Source organism: Bufo gargarizans, chromosome 4, assembly GCF_014858855.1.
Source record: "Bufo gargarizans isolate SCDJY-AF-19 chromosome 4, ASM1485885v1, whole genome shotgun sequence".
Taxonomy (NCBI): Eukaryota; Metazoa; Chordata; class Amphibia; order Anura; family Bufonidae; genus Bufo; species Bufo gargarizans.
In genome coordinates, this window is record NC_058083.1 from 196,295,041 (window position 1) to 196,313,297 (window position 18,257).

At 44.7% G+C, this 18,257-nt stretch overlaps 1 protein-coding gene across 1 annotated transcript in view; it reads left to right on the forward strand.

Moving 5' to 3' along the window:
- The first annotated feature begins 215 nt into the window (after positions 1 to 215).
- The window catches only part of PDE6D (phosphodiesterase 6D), a 56,928-nt gene continuing 38,886 nt past the window's right edge, over positions 216 to 18,257 (forward strand). The window contains exon 1 of the mRNA XM_044290399.1: positions 216 to 806. Coding sequence (XP_044146334.1) covers positions 760 to 806 — 47 coding nt within the window. The 5' untranslated portion in view covers positions 216 to 759. The remainder of the gene's footprint in view (positions 807 to 18,257) is intronic.

Consider the following 18,257-nt stretch of genomic DNA (forward strand, 5'->3'; position numbering starts at 1 on the left):
ACGTTGCTGGGCAGAGTGACGCGCATATTCTGTATGAGAACGTTTTTTGAGAACAACCTAACCTCTTGTAGATTATACCCCGCCCATTGAGGGCGGTTTTAGATGCAAGCCGGCTTCTTATTGGTTAAAGCGCGGTTCGTTACAAAGTAACCCGACTGTCATTCGATCGTTGTTGGGTTTGGTTGAGCTGACAAGGCGGTCCGGATAGCGGGAGGAGGCGCTGTAGTCGCTTCGGTAAATCCGCTTATCTGAAGCCACGGACTAGGTGATAATGAATAGCGGCCTCCAAACCGGAATTGTAGCTTCCAAAAGGCCGTTTCTGCCGCAGTCAATGTAAAGCCGCCATTGTGGGCGCTAATTGTGACTTGCTGTATCAGACACTTCAGTCAAGACTCTGCCTCAGCGAAAGTTTGACCCACAGGACAGGTCCCAGCTATCACCGGGAGACACTGGCCCTGAAAGGTACTCAGTCCTGCTGCTGGCTCGGGTTTGCCCTGTCTCTGCAGTCACAGACCACAGCAGCCTGATACCCCTCTGCTGCCAGTCACTGGTCTGTCACCTGCCAGTGTACCCAGTCTAGAGGTGACTGCCAGTTCCTCAGTGCCACCCTATTGTCCCAGTGTCCCTGGCAGTTCTGTGACATCTGGACCTGTTGCATCTCAGCCCCATCGATTCTGCTATAGAAGGAAAGTGTCATCACCATAGAAGAACCCTCACAAGTTCTTCTGATACCGAATAGACTGAAGGAAGACGCACGACATGACTAGCAACGAGCGGGCTAAGAAGATCATGGAGGGATTCAAACTGTATCCAAACCTGTGTCTTGTGGGTAGACATCTGTGATATTGGCGGTAGGGTTGGGTGATTCCTTTGACGGCAGTGTGGTAAGGTTCAGATTCTTGACTATATCCCTTTTGACATGCCGTGTTAGGGGTACCTGGCCAAGTTCCGGATTAGGCGCAGAAAAACCGCAGCGTAACAGAGTAACGTCTAAGTGTATGTGATTAGACAGATGTCATGTGCACTTAGCTTTTTCTTGCAGTGCAGATTTTGAATTTCGAAGCATGACATTTCTTTGTGCGGATTTCGCCCCCTTTTCAATGCAAAGGTGAGATCTGCAGCAAATTCCGCTACAGTAAGCACAAGTAACACACACCGATTTAGGTGAGGAAACGTACGGATATTTGGTGCAGAATTTCTGTTTGTAAAAGCTACCCTAAAAATTTGCATATTCCCCCCCCCCCCTTCCCATATCAGCTGATCAGAGCCGACGGTACAGACCACACTTCTCCATTACTATATATAAGGGCTCGTGCACACGACGTTGATTTGCAATCCGCAAAATACAGACTATGTGCGTTCCGCATTTTGTGGAACAGCTGGCCCATAATAGAACAGTCCTATCCTTGTCCGTAATGCGGACTATAATAGGACCTTTTATTTTTTTTGTGGAATGGACATACGGACATGGAACCACACAGAGTCATTTCAGTATTTTTTTTTTTTTTGCGGCCCGCACATGGGCCATAAAAAAAAAACTAAACAGACATGGTCAAAATATACGTTCTTGTGCATGAGCCCTTTGAGGACTTCAGTAGATATGTCTTAGTTATCTTCTTAATTTGTTAAAAATGATTCCCGCTGCTTCTATGGAAGCTGGGGGATAACAAATATGACAGCTTTCACAATAGTTGTCACTGAGGCTTTCTTTAGGCCAGGCATGCTCAACCTGCGGCCCTCCAGCTGTTGCAAAACTACAACTCCCAGCATGCCCAGACTGCCTACAGCTATCAACCTACAGCAGGGCATGGTGGGAATTGTAGTTTTACAACAGCTGGAGAGCCGCAGGTTGGCCATCCCTGCTGTAGGCTGTTCAGGCATGCTGGGAGTTGTAGTTTTGTAACAGCTGGAGGGCCGCAGGTTGAGCATGCCTTTTTTTAGGCCAATATCACACAGGTGTATTTAGTGCTGCTCCTGTGACACATACTCACAGCATTATAATGATTTACAATGCTGTGTGTTCCTGCCTGACCACGGCTGTACTGACATTATGTGAGTACAGTTCAGTACAGCCAAGGTCGGGCAGGAAAGCAAAGCATTAGAAATCATTATAAGGCCTTATGCACACAACCATATCCATTTTGCCGTCTGCAAGCCATGGATCCTCAAGATACCGATACCAGCCGTGTGCCAGCTGCAGTTTTCTCCCTCTCTTCACTAGAGCTGCCTATTCTTGTCCACTAAACGGACAAGAATAGGACATGCTTTATCATTTGCGGAACAGACGCACTGACGTGGTCAGCACACGGATGACACCCGAGTGCTGTTCGCATTTATTTTTTGCTAATGTGTAGGGACAGTGACGGAATATTTTTGTAATATACTTTACTTTATTTAGGGAAAACGTTTATTTTTAGTAAAAAACTGGGGCTGAAGTGTCCCTTAGCAGCGCTCTTTTATATGAGCATTGCTAAGGGCCATCCGTCTCCTGTTGGCATAGGAGAGACGGGCTGTGCGGGAGCTGCGGGGCTCTGCCTGCCCTGCTCCCTCACAGCCTGGTGGGCACAGGAGCCTTCTCGGTTTATAAAGTATACATACATTTCCCCTTTTTCTAATCATCTACACTATTGTATATGAAGCAGCCGCCAGGAGCGATGCCTGTGTGAGCGGTAAGCACTCACTACAGGCAGTGCAGGTACAGTATATAGGGATAGTTATATCCCTACATACTATATAGCAGCTTCCCCCTGCCTCCCTGCACTGCCTGTAGTGAGTGCTTACCGCTCACACAGGCATCGCTCCTGGCGGCTGCTTCATATACAATAGTGTAGATGATTAGAAAAAGGGGAAATGTATGTATACTTTATAAACCGAGAAGGCTCCTGTGCCCACCAGGCTGTGAGGGAGCAGGGCAGGCAGAGCCCCGCAGCTCCCGCACAGCCCGTCTCTGCTATGCCAACAGGAGACGGATGGCCGTTAGCAATGCTCATATAAAAGAGCGCTGCTCAGGAACACTTTTCTACTAAAAATAAATGTTTTCCCTAAATATAAACTATATTACAAAAATGTTCAGTCACTGTCCGTACACAAAAAAATAATGAAATTGCAGTTACTCGTTAAGTGTCAACTGTTTCTGGATGTGCATCAGTACTGACATGGGTTATGCATCAGATTTGGCACATTTAATAAATCTGGGATAATGAAGTTGGGTGACAACTTATGTGGGACTTTGTAATGGCATCCATATTGCTTATTATGCTCTGTTCAAACTATGGGGTAGATTTAGGCCACTTTCACACTAGTGTTTTTGCTGGATCCTGCAGGGTTCAGCAAAAATGCTTCCGTTACTGATAATACAACTATCTGCATCCGTTATGAACGGATCCGGTTGTATTATCTTTAACATAGGCAAGACGGATCCTTCACGAACTCCATTAAAAGTCAATGGAGGACGGATCCGTGTTCTATAGTGCCAGAGAAAACGGATCCGTCATGAACTTCATTGAAAGTCAATGGGGGACAGATCCGTTTTCTATTGAGTCAGAGAAAACTGATCCGTCCCCATTGACTTGCATTGTGGGTCAGTCTTGCTCCGCATCCCAGGACTGAAAGCAAACCCGCAGCATGCTGTGGTTTGCTCTCCGGTATGGGAACGCAACTAAACGGAATGGAATGCATTTTTGAGCATTCCATTCTGTTCAGTTTTGCCCCCCTTGATAATGAATGGGGACAAAACTGAAGCTTTTTTTGCCAGTATTGAGCCCCTATGACGGATCTCAATACCGGAAAACTAAAATGCAAGTGGTAAAGTAGCCTTAGGTCCCTTTCACACAAGCAAGTTTTTCCTCGCAGGTGCGATGCATGAAGTGAACGCATAGCACCCGCACTGAATCCTGACCCATTTATTTCAGTGGGTCTGTGCACATGAGACATCAGTTCTGCGTTGCGTGAAAAACGCAGCATGTACTATATTTTGCGTTTTTTTTAATGCAGCCCTGGACCCAAAGAAGTGAATGGGGCTTTAGTGAAAAAAAATGCATTGCACCCACGCAGAACAAACTGAACGCAATCGCAGATAAAACTGACTGAACTTGCTTGCAAAATGGTGCGAGTTTCCCTGAACGCACCAGGACCTAATCCGTCACGCTCGTGTGTAAGGCCTTATATAGTAGATTTCTGGCTTCATTTGCGCCATCTGCTTTGGCTGGCCCCACTCCCTTTCCACAATTACCATGCCCCCTTTAAGAGATGCAACAGTTTTTTTAAAAAGTCACAAACATATAGGGGTATATTTATCAAAACTGGTGTAAAGTAGAACTGGCTTAGTTGCCCATAGCAACCAATCAGATTCCACCTTTCTTTCTCAGGACTCCTTTGGAAAATGAAAGGTGAAATCTGATTTGTTGCTATGGCAACTAAGCCAGTTTTCCTTTATACCAGTTTTGATAAATCTCCCGGTTAGTTTTATGGTAAAAAGCCTTCCCTGTGTGCTTAGTGGTCAATCACTGATGAGACCGCCGGCATGACAGCCTAGAACGAGCAGAGATTTAAATGAATAAAGGACACCTCCCAGCGGGCTCTGCCGTTACCAGCTGAGTGCTCTACAAAGTAGGCGGAGCTTCCAGCGCCCGCAGGGGGGAAACAGTGGTGTAAAATACTGGTATGTGTAATGACCCCCACTGTGTATCTCACTTGGCTTTCCAGCAAGTGACACATAACCAAACCTCTGCTCCATGATATGGGGGCCAAAAGACTAAAATATGTATAGGTATTTGGTAAAGGTGGCCATAGGCATAAGGGGCAAGCACGACCTTCACCTTCAGGGAGATGCCACTTATCTCCTGAGGTGTGCTGGATTGGGCTTTCAAATCTAACTGCAACAGGGAGATGCAGTGGCGGCCGTGCGGTCATCAGGAGCGACGCAGGCGCCAGGAAGCGAGGTAAGTACAATCTATGTGAGGGGCCCGGGCGTTTGGGGGGCATTATAGGGAATAGGATAAAGCCTTTAGTACTACGAATGGCAGATGTTGGGACCATCAACAGACACTGTTGGGTGGTTTCTCACCCAGTGTTTTTTTTGTGTGAAAACCTTGCAGTTTTCATGCTGTCTTTTGAGCTAAAGTCTAATATAAAGGGATGAAAGAAAGGGGGTTCAGCGGCACTTCTTGTTGGAGGTTGGCAGGTGCTCAGTGGTAGGGATACGTACATTTTTCATCAAAAGACCACGGCACTCTGTAAATGTTTTAGTTGCTTATTTTATTTCATATCTTTTTTATATATATATATTTTTTTTTCTTTTGTATATCCATCCAAAAGTAATAGCCACTGGCCAACGTTTCGGTCTAGTCTTAGACCTTGTTCACGGCCTATTACATAAACAAGTACATATTTACAGAGTGCCGTGGTCTTTTAATATAAAGGGATGGCTTATACTTCTCCTTCCTGCTGGTTTTAGTTCAAAAACTGCCTTAAAAAGTGCAGTGCAAGCTTTCCATAAAGAGCTGTGTGAGAAACCACCCTACATCTATTGCCACCCTTCTAGGGCAGAAGTAGGCACGCCAGCTGTTGTGAAACTACAACTCTCAGCATGCATACTTGCTCTGCTCTTCTTAGATCTCTCATGAATGGAGCATGCTGGGAATTGTAGTTTGACAACAGCTGGAGCACTGAAAGTTGCTGACCCCCTGTTCTCGGGCAGTGATGGCTAACCTTGGCACTCCAGCTGTGGTGAAACTACGACTCCCAGCATGCTCCATTTATTTCTGTAGAGTTCTGAGAGCAGCCAAGCAAGGGGGGCATCTTGGGAGTCGTAGTTTTACCACAGGTGGAGTGCCAAGGTTAGCCATCACTGTTCTAGGGTGATACCATGGAATTGCAGAGTAAGCTTCATCAGTGGTGGATTGGAGATGAGTTTCCTCCCTCTGGAGGAGTTGAGGTTGCCATTCTTCAGTCTCATATTGCTTCCTCCACACAATGTAATATGTTGTGATGAGTAGATGGCCTGTGTTTTTTTACAAGGTCTACAAGTTCCCGTGTAAGGCTACGTCCACACATATCAGAAATGCGGTGGAATCTGTTACAGAATACAGTAGCAGCAAAGTGGATGAGATTTAACAAATCTCCGCTCATTGTGAAAAATACCGCTACAGAAATCGCCCAGCTGTACGTATTCTTCAATCCGCACCATATCAGTTTGGCACAGACAGGTCGCTGATTTCTTCTCAGTGAGCAAGTCATAGTCCACAACAGAACCCAATTCTGTAACTTTAGCTATGAATTATCTGCCTGCAGATTATCCCCTGACGCTCCCATCCTGAGGTCTCCACGGTGTCCCGTCTGTTTTTGACTCCAGGCTGGAGACTGTAAATGCATCAAGAGTGGCAGGAGATTTCTAGGAGAGTATACAGCTTTTTTTTTTTTTCTGCAAAAGGGAAATCTACAACAACTTCTACCCATTAAATACTTTATCCGAAAAACTTTGAATGGCAGGACATAACCAGAGGCAGTGCCACAGCCCCGCACCTACTAAAGGACCTTGATGGAGCAGACGATAGTCTGGAAGGAAGTGTTCCTGCTTGTCAGTGGAGGTGAAGCACTGAATTTACATGCTGCGATCTCCTCCACAGTATGGGAAGGAGTGATAGCTTGTGCCATTGATCATCCCCATTCAGAATCATTGTTTGCCGGCAGCAGAGGAAGTTTAGATGGTGCGATCTGCTTCCAGCAAACAATGATTTAGGTGACCACACCAAAAATCCTATTACCTGATGAATGAGTGTTTTGCTTTTTCATTGGGTAATCGGCGGCACCTTTACACCGTTCGTTACGAAAGTAAATTAGCGACAATCTGCCCGACCATCGGGTAGTGCAAAGTGGCCTTTAGTCACACTTTGGGCATCTGTTGCATAGACTACTTACCCTATTCTCAGTACCTGTGCCATTTTCAGGGGTGTCAGAGCTCTTAAATATGACGTCAAATGCTCTGTAGACCCTGCAAGCCATTTCCCAATACATTTGTCTCAGAATTTCTAGTACATTAGCTGCATACACTAGATTCCACCCGCTCTGTATTTTGTCTGTGATTTCTGTTTTGGTTAAACGACTAGTTATCTCCATTTGTTTTTCCCATCTGCTAAAACATGCCCTGTTTAGACTCCTTGGGGGGAGTTGTAAGCCGGTCTATGATATTCCTGTGCGATGCCAGAGGCTGCACCTAATTTACGATGATTAACCAACCCCCTCTGGGTCTATTTTAGTGTATTATATAATTATTTTTATTTGTAAAATGGTTCCTTTTCTCCCTTGTTTCGAAAGAATCTCCTAGAAATCCACGGACGTCCACTGACCGACACTATGCTTTTCCACGGATAATAGTGTAGGAAGTCCTTTACAGGTACTGAAAACATCTGAGATACCCAATCAAAATGATGTTTCCCCTTTCGTAGTCCAGTACGCCAGTGACATACCGCAAACCCTGGTTCCGCCGTTATTCTACCACTTCGGTGGGAATTAATGCAACCAAAGCTGGATGTTCTCCTGCTGTAGAATGTCTGTCTGGGTACATGAGGGAAAGCCTGAATGGAGATCACACTTGTCTCCAGAAGCATTTATTTTACTGAGTTCCAAAGGAAGGTCTAGAGATCTTCCTCCATATAGGTCATCAGTATCTGATCAGTGGGGGTCCAACTACTGCAAGCGCTGTTGACTTCTCAGCTACCCGGCAATGGTCTTGGGTGTCGGACCCCCACTGATTAGATACTAATGACTTGTGGTATGAAAGTGGGTGTGAATGGTCTGGGCAATCTGGGGTCCTCTTGGGTTACAGTAGTGAGTTCCCACCATGATGGCTACCTGCCGATTTGTCTCCTGGAATGTCAGGGGACTCAATGATAAAATCAAAAGGACCCTTGTCTTTAACTACTTGAAGGGCTATAATCCTGATGTATTGATATTGCAGGAGACGCATCTGAAGGGGCAAAGGCTGCTGGCGCTAAGGAGACTGTGGGTGGGATCGAAGTATCATGCTGTTTATAGTACTCATGCGAGGGGAGTCTCAGTGCTCGTGACAAAAACTCTTCCTTTTCAGTTGCACTCGGTTCAGCTTAATATGTCTGTCCATTTTGTTATCGTGCATGCGGCAGTGAGGGGCATGGATTATATACTAGCGGGTGTGTACATGCCTCCCCCTTCCAGAGAGAAGTGTTAGATGACATCATGGGGAGGGTGGCAACTTTACCATCTGCCCCATTGATCCTGATAGGAACTTTTAATGCTGTCCTTAACCCGGATGCGGATAGACTCCGCCCTCAGGTTAACCACAATAGGTCACTGAGCAACTGGGCGGATGCATATGCCCTCACGGAGGGAGGGAGGTAGGTATCTGCACCTGGGTGAACGTCAGTACTCCTGCCATTCTGCATCTTATGCAACGCTTTCCCGAATTGATCTAGTATTTGTTAGCAGAAAATTGTTGCCTAACTTAACCAAGGTAGATTATTTACCTAGGGGTATTTTCGGAAACTGCCCCCCTATTGGTGCTCCTCACCCAACCATTGACACCCCCTGAGAGGTTGTGGTGGCTCAACTGTAAGTGGTTGGAGGTCCTACCTGTGGCCTAGGTGGCTCAGCAGGGCATGAAAAATTACTGGGCGAACAATGAGGGCTCTTCTGACCCCATAGTAGAGTGGGAGGCCTTTAAGGTGGTTCTGCACTGGTACACTCATACATGCGATAGCCTTGCATAAGAAAGACTTAGGAACTAACAGAGCTAGACTAGACATGGACCTAGTAGATAAAGAAAGAAGTGAACATATATGTTCAGGCTCCTAGTGAGGACAATCGTATGGCGTGGTAAGAGGCGGAAAGAAGACTTAACATACACTTAACAGAATAAACCCCAAAAAGGCTATTATTTTAAAAACAGGTGGTTTTCTCGGATGGGGACAAGAATGGACGAGCTTTGGCGTTTTTGTCCAGAACTGAAACGCCTCAAACTGTGGTCCCTCACATTACATGTGTAGATGGGTCTCGGGTAGTTCGACCGGGAGAGATCTGTGAACAATTTGCCTGGTATTACTCTGACCTTTATAGCTCCAAAACACTCTCTTCACCTGTAGATATGCAAGGTTTTTTACAGAGCGTTCCGCTTACTCCTTTATCCCGGATGGATAGGAGTTATCTTGATGGTCCTGTGGATGTTGGGGAGGTTAAGGCAGCAATTGAGAGCATGTCGGTTGGGAAATCGCCTAGTCCGGACGGCTTTCCGTTGGAGTGGTACAAGCTAGACATAGATCTGCACTGTGCACGACTGGTCAAGCTCTTTGAATATGCTTTTGAGGCCGATAGGCTGCCCTCGCCTTTTATGGAGGCGACTATCGTGGTAATTCACAAACCGGGGAAGCTCCTATAGACCGATTTTCCCTTCTAAACACGGATACCAAAATTTTATCAAAAATCTTGGCCAGATGTCTCGGAGAAGTCATCTTATCGATTATAGACCCAGACCAATTTGGCTTCATGCTGGGCAAGACAACTGATATCAACCTTAGGAGATTGTTTGTTTACAAATTTACAGGTCAGACACGACAATGCAGGGTCGCGAGCGTTGGCTTCTCTCGATAATGAGAAAGCCTTTGATTGCGGAGTGGCATTTTATTTGGGAGACGCTACACTGCTTGCATTTCCCCCGGTCTTTTATCAGATGGGTCCAGTTGCTATACCAGGCCTCCAAGGCCCGAGTAAGGGTAAATGGTTGTCTGTCCCGACCTTTTAGTCTACATAAAGGGCACCAGGCAGGGCTGCCCCTTGTCGCCGCTGTTGTTTGCCATCATTATGGAACCTCTTATCCAACTAATTAATAATAGTTTACTGATAGAGGGATGGACGATAGCAGGAATACAAGAAAAATTATCGCTATATGCAGATGATATGTTAGTGTACTTGGCAGACGCCAGCCCTTCTCTGGAGGCACTTCTGGACACGGTAGATGGGTATGGGAGATATTTGGGCCTCCGGGTGAACTGGGCTAAGTCTAGTTTGTGCTTAGTGGATGTGGATGATAGTTCAGATATATCCCCTTTGTCGCCCTTGAGAGTGGTGGAAAGTTTTCCTTATTTGGGAATTCAAATTCATAGGGACCCGAGGCAGTTTTATCAACTGAACATGGTGTCTACAATGGAATACATTGCGTGTAAAATAGAAGCGGGGGAGAACCTACCTTTGACCTTGGTGGGTATAATAAATATTGTCAAAATGGTACTGTTGCCGAAACTTCTGTATATTTATAGGGCAGCTCCAGTTGAAATTCCTAAGTCACACTTTGAATCCCTAGATAGACTACTGTCACCCTTCCTGTGGAGACACAACTCCCCTAGATTGGCTAGGAAAACCCTAAAGGCTCTGTATACACAAGGGGGTTTGTGAATGCAAGATATGTATGTTTATTATATCGCAACTCAACTGATGTATGCGTCTTGGTGGATCAGAGCGGATGCAAACAACCCAGCGGTGGTACTTGAAGCAGCGCTAGTGGGCTCATATGAGGCACTGGCGAATGTAGTTTATAGAGGAGGAGGCCCCAGGTTAATGTACTGTACAGAAGCCATGACTTATGTGATTGCAACATGGACATGGTTCGTGGAGACACATATTGAGGATCCTACTGGGAAGACTTGGTCTCCATATATGCCCCTGTGGCACAATAAGCACCTTCGAGAGCACCTTCTGCTTGAATTTTGGCCGCAAAAAGGGGTTAAATATCTGACACAACTATTCCATGGGGGGTATTCCGCTCTTTTGAAAGCCTACAGAGTGAGTTCAATCTACCTCGAACATGCTTTTATCGTTTCCTCCAGCTGGGACGTGCCTGTGAGACCCAGTTCAAATCCTTATCTATAAAACTTGAATGTGGCCCCCTCGAGTCTATTGCCTATTTCTTCCTTTTATGAGGAGATTGTGAAGATGCAGGACTCTCCGCTCCAGCATTCGTTTGAACGCTGGACTGAGGATATCCCTGAATTGGATGTGTCTCACCTAGAGGAGTTAAGATCTGTATGGCGGTCATCGGTTATAAGCGCCCGTGACCAGCTTATCCAGATCAAGTGGATACACAGAGTATACCTGACCCCAGTGCGCCTGTACCACATGCGTCAAATACCTGAGCCTTCATGCTCGCGCTGCGGGGAACTAAGAGGGTCCCTATACCATATGATATGGCCCTGTTGTGCAGTCATACTGGGTGGGATATGTCGTTTCATTAATACAAAATTGGGTCTCCCGGGGATATGCGCACCTATGATATGCTTGTTGGGCCTGGTATCCAAGGTGATTTCCACTAAATACGGCAGGCAATTGCTCCGGCTGTTGATCTTTTATGGTAGGAAAACAATTCTGTTGAATTGGAAACCTCCTAAGCGCCCGACAATTGAAAAGTGGTCACAACTTATAGATAAGGATCTTCAGATGTATAAACTGACGTATGCGGCCAGAGGAGTGCCCAATCGTTTCGATAAGATTTTGGGTGGGTGCATGCCCAGGTAATGGCTTGAGGACAAATCCGAGTGGGACAACGGATTGCTCAGACGTAACTAGATTCCAGTACAGTCTATATGACCTGGGGAGATCGCACATTGGATTATATATATACACTACTGTATTAATGGGTCTTGCCCATAGTCACACTATATATGCGAACAATTCTAGGAGATCAGCGTGTGTGCCTTTCCATGTAATTGTTTTCCCTCTTGGGGACTGTTGTATTTTATATCTTTGCAAAAGAGATAAATACTATAAAAAAAGAGTGCCTAGTTATGGTGAGTCCGGCACAGATGGGGCAGCGCCATAGACCGCCCTTCTTTGACGGTGACGTCACTGGGCTTACTACTAAGAGGAAGTCTTCACCTAGCATAGTGATGTGAAGCCTGGTACGTCCCCTGCTCACAACAAACAGACCTTGCCCTGCGCAGTGTAAGGTAAGGGGAGCATTGGAGTAAGGAAATTCTCCAATGCTCCACTCATATACAGGTCCTTCTAAAAAAAATTAGCATATTGTGATAAAGTTCATTATTTTCTGTAATGTACTGATAAACATTAGACTTTCATATATTTTAGATTCATTACACACCAACTGAAGTAGTTCAAGCCTTTTATTGCTTTAATATTGATGATTTTGGCATACAGCTCATGAAAACCCAAAATTCCTATCTAAAAAAATTTGCATATTTCATCCGACCAATAAAAGAAAAGTGTTTTTAATACAAAAAAAGTCAACCTTAAAATAATTATGTTCAGTTATGCACTCAATACTTGGTCGGGAATCCTTTTGCAGAAATGACTGCTTCAATGCGGCGTGGCATGGAGGCAATCAGCCTGTGGCACTGCTGAGGTGTTATGGAGGCCCAGGATGCGATAGCGGCCTTAAACTCATCCAGAGTGTTGGGTCTTGCGTCTCTCAACTTTCTCTTCCCAATATCCCACAGATTCTCTATGGGGTTCAGGTCCGGAGAGTTGGCAGGCCAATTGAGCACAGTAATACCATGGTCAGTAAACCATTTACCAGTGGTTTTGGCACTGTGAGCAGGTGCCAGGTCGTGCTGAAAAATGAAATCTTCATCTCCATAAAGCTTTTCAGCAGATGGAAGCATGAAGTGCTCCAAAATCTCCTGATAGCTAGCTGCATTGACCCTGCCCTTGATAAAACACAGTGGACCAACACCAGCAGCTGACATGGCACCCCAGACCATCACTGACTGTGGGTACTTGACACTGGACTTCAGGCATTTTGGCATTTCCCTCTCCCCAGTCTTCCTCCAGACTCTGGCACTTTGATTTCCGAATGACATGCAAAATTTGCTTTCATCCGAAAAAAGTACTTTGGACCACTGAGCAACAGTCCAGTGCTGCTTCTCTGTAGCCCAGGTCAGGCGCTTCTGCCGCTGTTTCTGGTTCAAAAGTGGCTTGACCCGGGTAATGCGGCACCTGTAGCCCATTTCCTGCACACGCCTGTACACGGTGGCTCTGGATGTTTCTACTCCAGACTCAGTCCACTGCTTCCGCAGGTCTCCCCAAGGTCTGGAATCGGTCCTTCTCCACAATCTTCCTCAGGGTCCGGTCACCTCTTCTCGTTGTGCAGCGTTTTCTGCCACACTTTTTCCTTCATACAGACTTCCCACTGAGGTGCCTTGATACAGCTCTCTGGGAACAGCCTATTCGTTCAGAAATTTCTTTCTGTGTCTTACCCTCTTGCTTGAGGGTGTCAATGATGGCCTTCTGGACAGCAGTCAGGTCGGCAGTCTTACCCATGATTGCGGTTTTGAGTAATGAACCAGGCTGGGAGTTTTTAAAAGCCTCAGGAATCTTTTGCAGGTGTTTAGAGTTAATTAGCTGATTCAGATGATTAGGTTAATAGCTCGTTTAGAGAACCTTTTCATGATATGCTAATTTTTTGAGATAGGAATTTTGGGTTTTCATGAGCTGTATGCCAAAATCATCAATATTAAAACAATAAAAGGCTTGAACTACTTCAGTTGGTGTGTAATGAATCTAAAATATATGAAAGTCTAATGTTTATCAGTACATTACAGAAAATAATGAACTTTATCACAATATGCTAATTTTTTGAGAAGGACCTGTATAGTAAAAGTATAAAGAAGAGGTTATATCCAGTTCAGCCCTGAACCCAGAGAACGTCTTTAACATTAGCGGCAAATTCTGGTACACAGGCGCTCATGTGAAAGACTCCAAAGCCTTGAGTTCTTTCATTTTGATAAGAAACAGAATGATTTGTAATGTGTATAAGATCTTAGGGAGTATAGTCATTTTCACTAACCGTATTTACCGACACAGAGTTGGTGGCAGCTCCTTCCATCTTCCAACAGTGTAAGACAATTACTTATATGTGTGTGTGTGTGTATATATATATATATATATATATATACATACATACACTCTTTTATGCACCCGCCAATATGTATGCCTAGGTATTTAATATACTCTTGAGCTACACTCAAGCCGTCGACTTTTATAACTGCATGCTCTTTATCATTCTCTTCCTTAGGGCTGTTGCACACGAGTGCGTCCATTGCGGGAATCACTGTGTGACATAACGGTTGAGTAGGAGTAGCAGCACCTAGGGGTATACTGGCCTTATATATGGTGGTGTTAGATGCCAGTCCGCAGCGTCCCTCCAAGCAGGCATCTAGGGGTTAAAGAAACCGCAGCACTCTTGTCTCTTTGTATCCTTTAAACAAGAGAGTGCTACGGTTTCTTTAACCCTTAAATCACTGTGTCTGAGCGTGATCCTTCGTTCTGGACTTGCCAGAGCAGCATTATTATGATATATAATGCTGTGTGCCTCTGCTTTATGTCAGTATGATTCTGTAGAAGTAAGGTCAAGCAGAGGCACACAGTATTATAAATCAGTATAATGCCCTGCACTCCTGCAAGTCCAGAACGGAGGATCACACTCACACACTAAGTGTGATTCCCGCAATGGACTCGCTCATGTAAAACAGCCCTTACTCATAAATATTACTTATGTCTATTTTATTAATTTCAAATTGGCCTAAGATGTCCAATATAGTGGCAAATATGGGGGAACTGCTCAAACCCCAAACACTGTAGCGTGTTTCTCATTGGGGGAGCAATCCCACCGGATGTGGACCGCAGCAAAATACCATCCCCAGCAAAAAATGCGTACAATGGAGGATGCCGGTACAGCAGATATTAAAAGCTGAGACTTTTGCCAATATATCCCTGTCAGGAATACATCGGAGCCCATTATGCATGATGGGCTCCGATGTGTTCCTGACGCAATACATTATGCACTGTATAATATATAACAGTGGGGCACTCTCTATAGCAATGGGAGGAGTGGATAATGGTACATAAAATTTATTGATATATCTAAAATAAGTCGTTCACAGTTGGTGATTTAAATCATTCACAGTAATAAATACATATATATATGTACAGGATAAATAATAAAAATGTGCATGCTAAAACGACATTGTAAATAATTGATAAGATAAAATGCAATTGGTGGTCCGTCACTAGAAACTTTATTTATTATTTAGCATCAAAAAGTCATTTTTTTTAAAGTGCTCTGGATATCCACAATAGAGTTCAGTTAATGTTAATAACAGTTGGACTCCAATCTAGGTTATGGGTTAATGGTAGCTGTATACAGAGCGGCGTCCCGCTCCTTAGCCTGAGACAGCGGCGTCCTGCTGTAAATTTCGAGAAGCGATCAATTATTATAGTAGACACTTCGATCTTACCCGGAGGGTTTCGAAGGAATCTCCTACCCTCGTCTCGGGGCGCCTTCTGTCGGTGCTCCGGTCCCGAGGGCTGTTATTTTCGAAAAGATCCCACGTCAACTCCGGAAGTCCACGTAAGTTCTCTGATGGTAAACTTCCCTTGTCCAGCAGAGACCTCCTGTTATTAACATTTAACTGAACTCTATTGTGAATATCCAGAGCACTTTAAAAAAAAAAAGACTTTTTGATGCTAAATAACTTTTGGATGCTAGTTTCTAGTGACGGACCACCAATTGCATTTTATCTTATCAATTATTTACAATGTCGTTTTAGCATGCACATTTTTATTATTCATCCTGCTACATATCTATGTATTTATTACTGTGAATGATTTAAATCACCAACTGTGAACTGCTCCCATTGCTATAGAGAGTGCCCCACTGTTATATATTATCACATTTCTTCTTTCAGATTGGGTGTCATCTGGTAGTGGGTGCACCTCACGTTGTCCCTGGTCACTCTGGTGCGACATACTCTCTCTATACGTTATGTACTGTATGTCTTTATCTAGAGAAGGTTGTCTGCGAACATTGCTAGTTTAATTTCACAGTTAATGATTGTTATGTCTGACGTCTGCTGATTGCCACAGGTTCAGTACATGAGTTAAAGGGGTTATCCAACAGTATAAACTCCCCCTACAATGCCCAGGCCCTTCCTGTGGAAGATACCTACCCGGTTCCCGGCACCCGTGTCCATCTCCTTGTCACGCTGATCAAAACATCCGGCGACGGGTGGGATGCAGCCAGTAGCAGGCCGCAATGGTGACGTCACCTGTTTGTAAGCAGCACCCTTTATCAAACATATACTCATATACCTTTTTAAAGCATACCTGAGTAAAAAAAAAAAAAAAAAAGTTTGCATAATGGCAGTGCATCTTTGTTCAATCATGACTGAAGGAATTGGTCTTTTTCAGCCTATTTAGCCTATTTATTCCCCTCTTTAGCTGCACAGAACAGGTAAGGAGGGATAGGTGAGACTTAGACACATGGGATGCTTCTACAGTCTTCAGAAGCAGACGTTTTCGTAGCTCAGTAGCTCAGCTAGCTCTGACGCGCCCCCACTTTCTCGCTGCCGTCTTCTGTGTCTCTGTTGCTAGGGAAGGATCTTGCCTGACAACAGGCAGTGGACTGCAAATTAGGTGGAAGTGAGACCCCCAGTGGTCATGACTTTTTACAGCTTTTTTTCAGGTGGACGCAGATATATATTATTATTATTATTATTATTATTATTATTATTATTATTTTTTATTTTTTATTTATTTTTTATTAAGTGATTTAGAAACTTGCTAGTTCTCTATTAAATGAAATTGTCTAAATGTACAGTGACTCTTTTAAAGGGAATCTGTCATCAACTTTATGCAGCCCATACTAACGGCAGAATATAGTAGAAACAGGTGACTCGATTTCAGCGGTCTGTCATTTATAAGTTAAAAGTGGTTGCCGAGAACCAACATCACAATCATTGTAGTCTAGGCCTGGAAAAGAGTCCTGGCCACCTGAGAAGAGTCCTGTTAGTCATGAATTCCTGCTCTCCTGCCCACCTGCTGATGACTGACAGTCTTCTACCTAGTTTTCTCCCTTTCTCTCTAGGAGAGAACTGCCAACCATCAGCAGATGGGCGAGGAGAGCAGGAGATTAGGAATAACCAGGACTCTTCTCAGGTAGATCTGACTCTGAGGCCCAGGCTGCAATGATTATGATGCTGGTTCTCAGCAACCACTTACTTTTAGCTGATGAGTGACACACCGCTGACATCAGCATTTCTGTCACTAATTTATCCTGCCCTCAGTGAGGTCAGCATATGGTTGATGACAGGTTCTCATTAAAGTATTACTGTCGTTTCGTTATAAAGAGTCTGAGTGTTACTGCTTGTTTCATTCTAGTGCCCAGGAGACCCGACAGGCTGCTCACAGTGGTATTTGGCCGATTCTCTGCATATTTGCTGGGTTGCGGCTTGATTTCCGCTGGTCCTCTTAATAGATAATGGGGCCAGATGACATTCATGTAGCTTCTGGCTAATGCGAGGATCCAGAGAGATTCCTCAGGCTGTTCCCTGCCGAATGTACAAGCGCTAGTGTGACACTAGCCTAAGGAGAGTCTGTCTTGAGTCTTCATGTTTTTACCGAGCACTAAAGATGCCTGTGTGTAACAAGTCGGACAGGCAGGGTGATAATTAGGCCTCATATCCATAGTGACGAGGCGGCTGGGCACCTCCGCATGTTACACACAGGCGTCTTCTGCAGACTGAAGACAGACTCTCCTTAGCAATGCTGGTAAAGTGCAGAAAAACCACAGTGTAGTACATTACCAGCAAAGTGTATGAGATTACACAAATCTCATGAACATTTTCCGGATTGTTTCCGTGTGGAAATTGACCTTCCGTGCGGTTTTCCAAATCCACAGCATGTCAATTATTTTTGCAGCTTTCACCCTTTTTAATGGAAGAGTGAGATCTGCAGCAAAACCGCATCTAATCCGCACCAAAATCCACAATTAGACATTTCAGGTTTTGGTGCGGATATGCTGCAGAAACATAAATTGGATGTGGATCTTATCTGCGTTGACCTGCACCCGTGTACAGGTGGCCTAATAGGTTGGATATGTACCAAACAGAATATATATCTTTTATGCAGATCAGTGGTGGAAGATGATTACGGAGGGTCAGCGATGCAGCCATTCACCAGATGGCCGCATATTCCCAAGAGATTGATAAATAGGTCTCATTTACAAGGCTGCATCCGTTTCTTAGTATATATTTTAGCCAAAAATTGGATTTAAGCAGCATACGATGGAAGACATTTTCCAGCTGCCGTAGATTTGGATCTTAGTTCACGCCAGAAAACTGGTGTGAATGAAGATAAATGTGCTGGTCCTGCTGGCAACGCCATGTGCCACGTGCCCTTTTGTCACCACTTCTCTGAGGAAAAGTTATGCCGTAAAATTG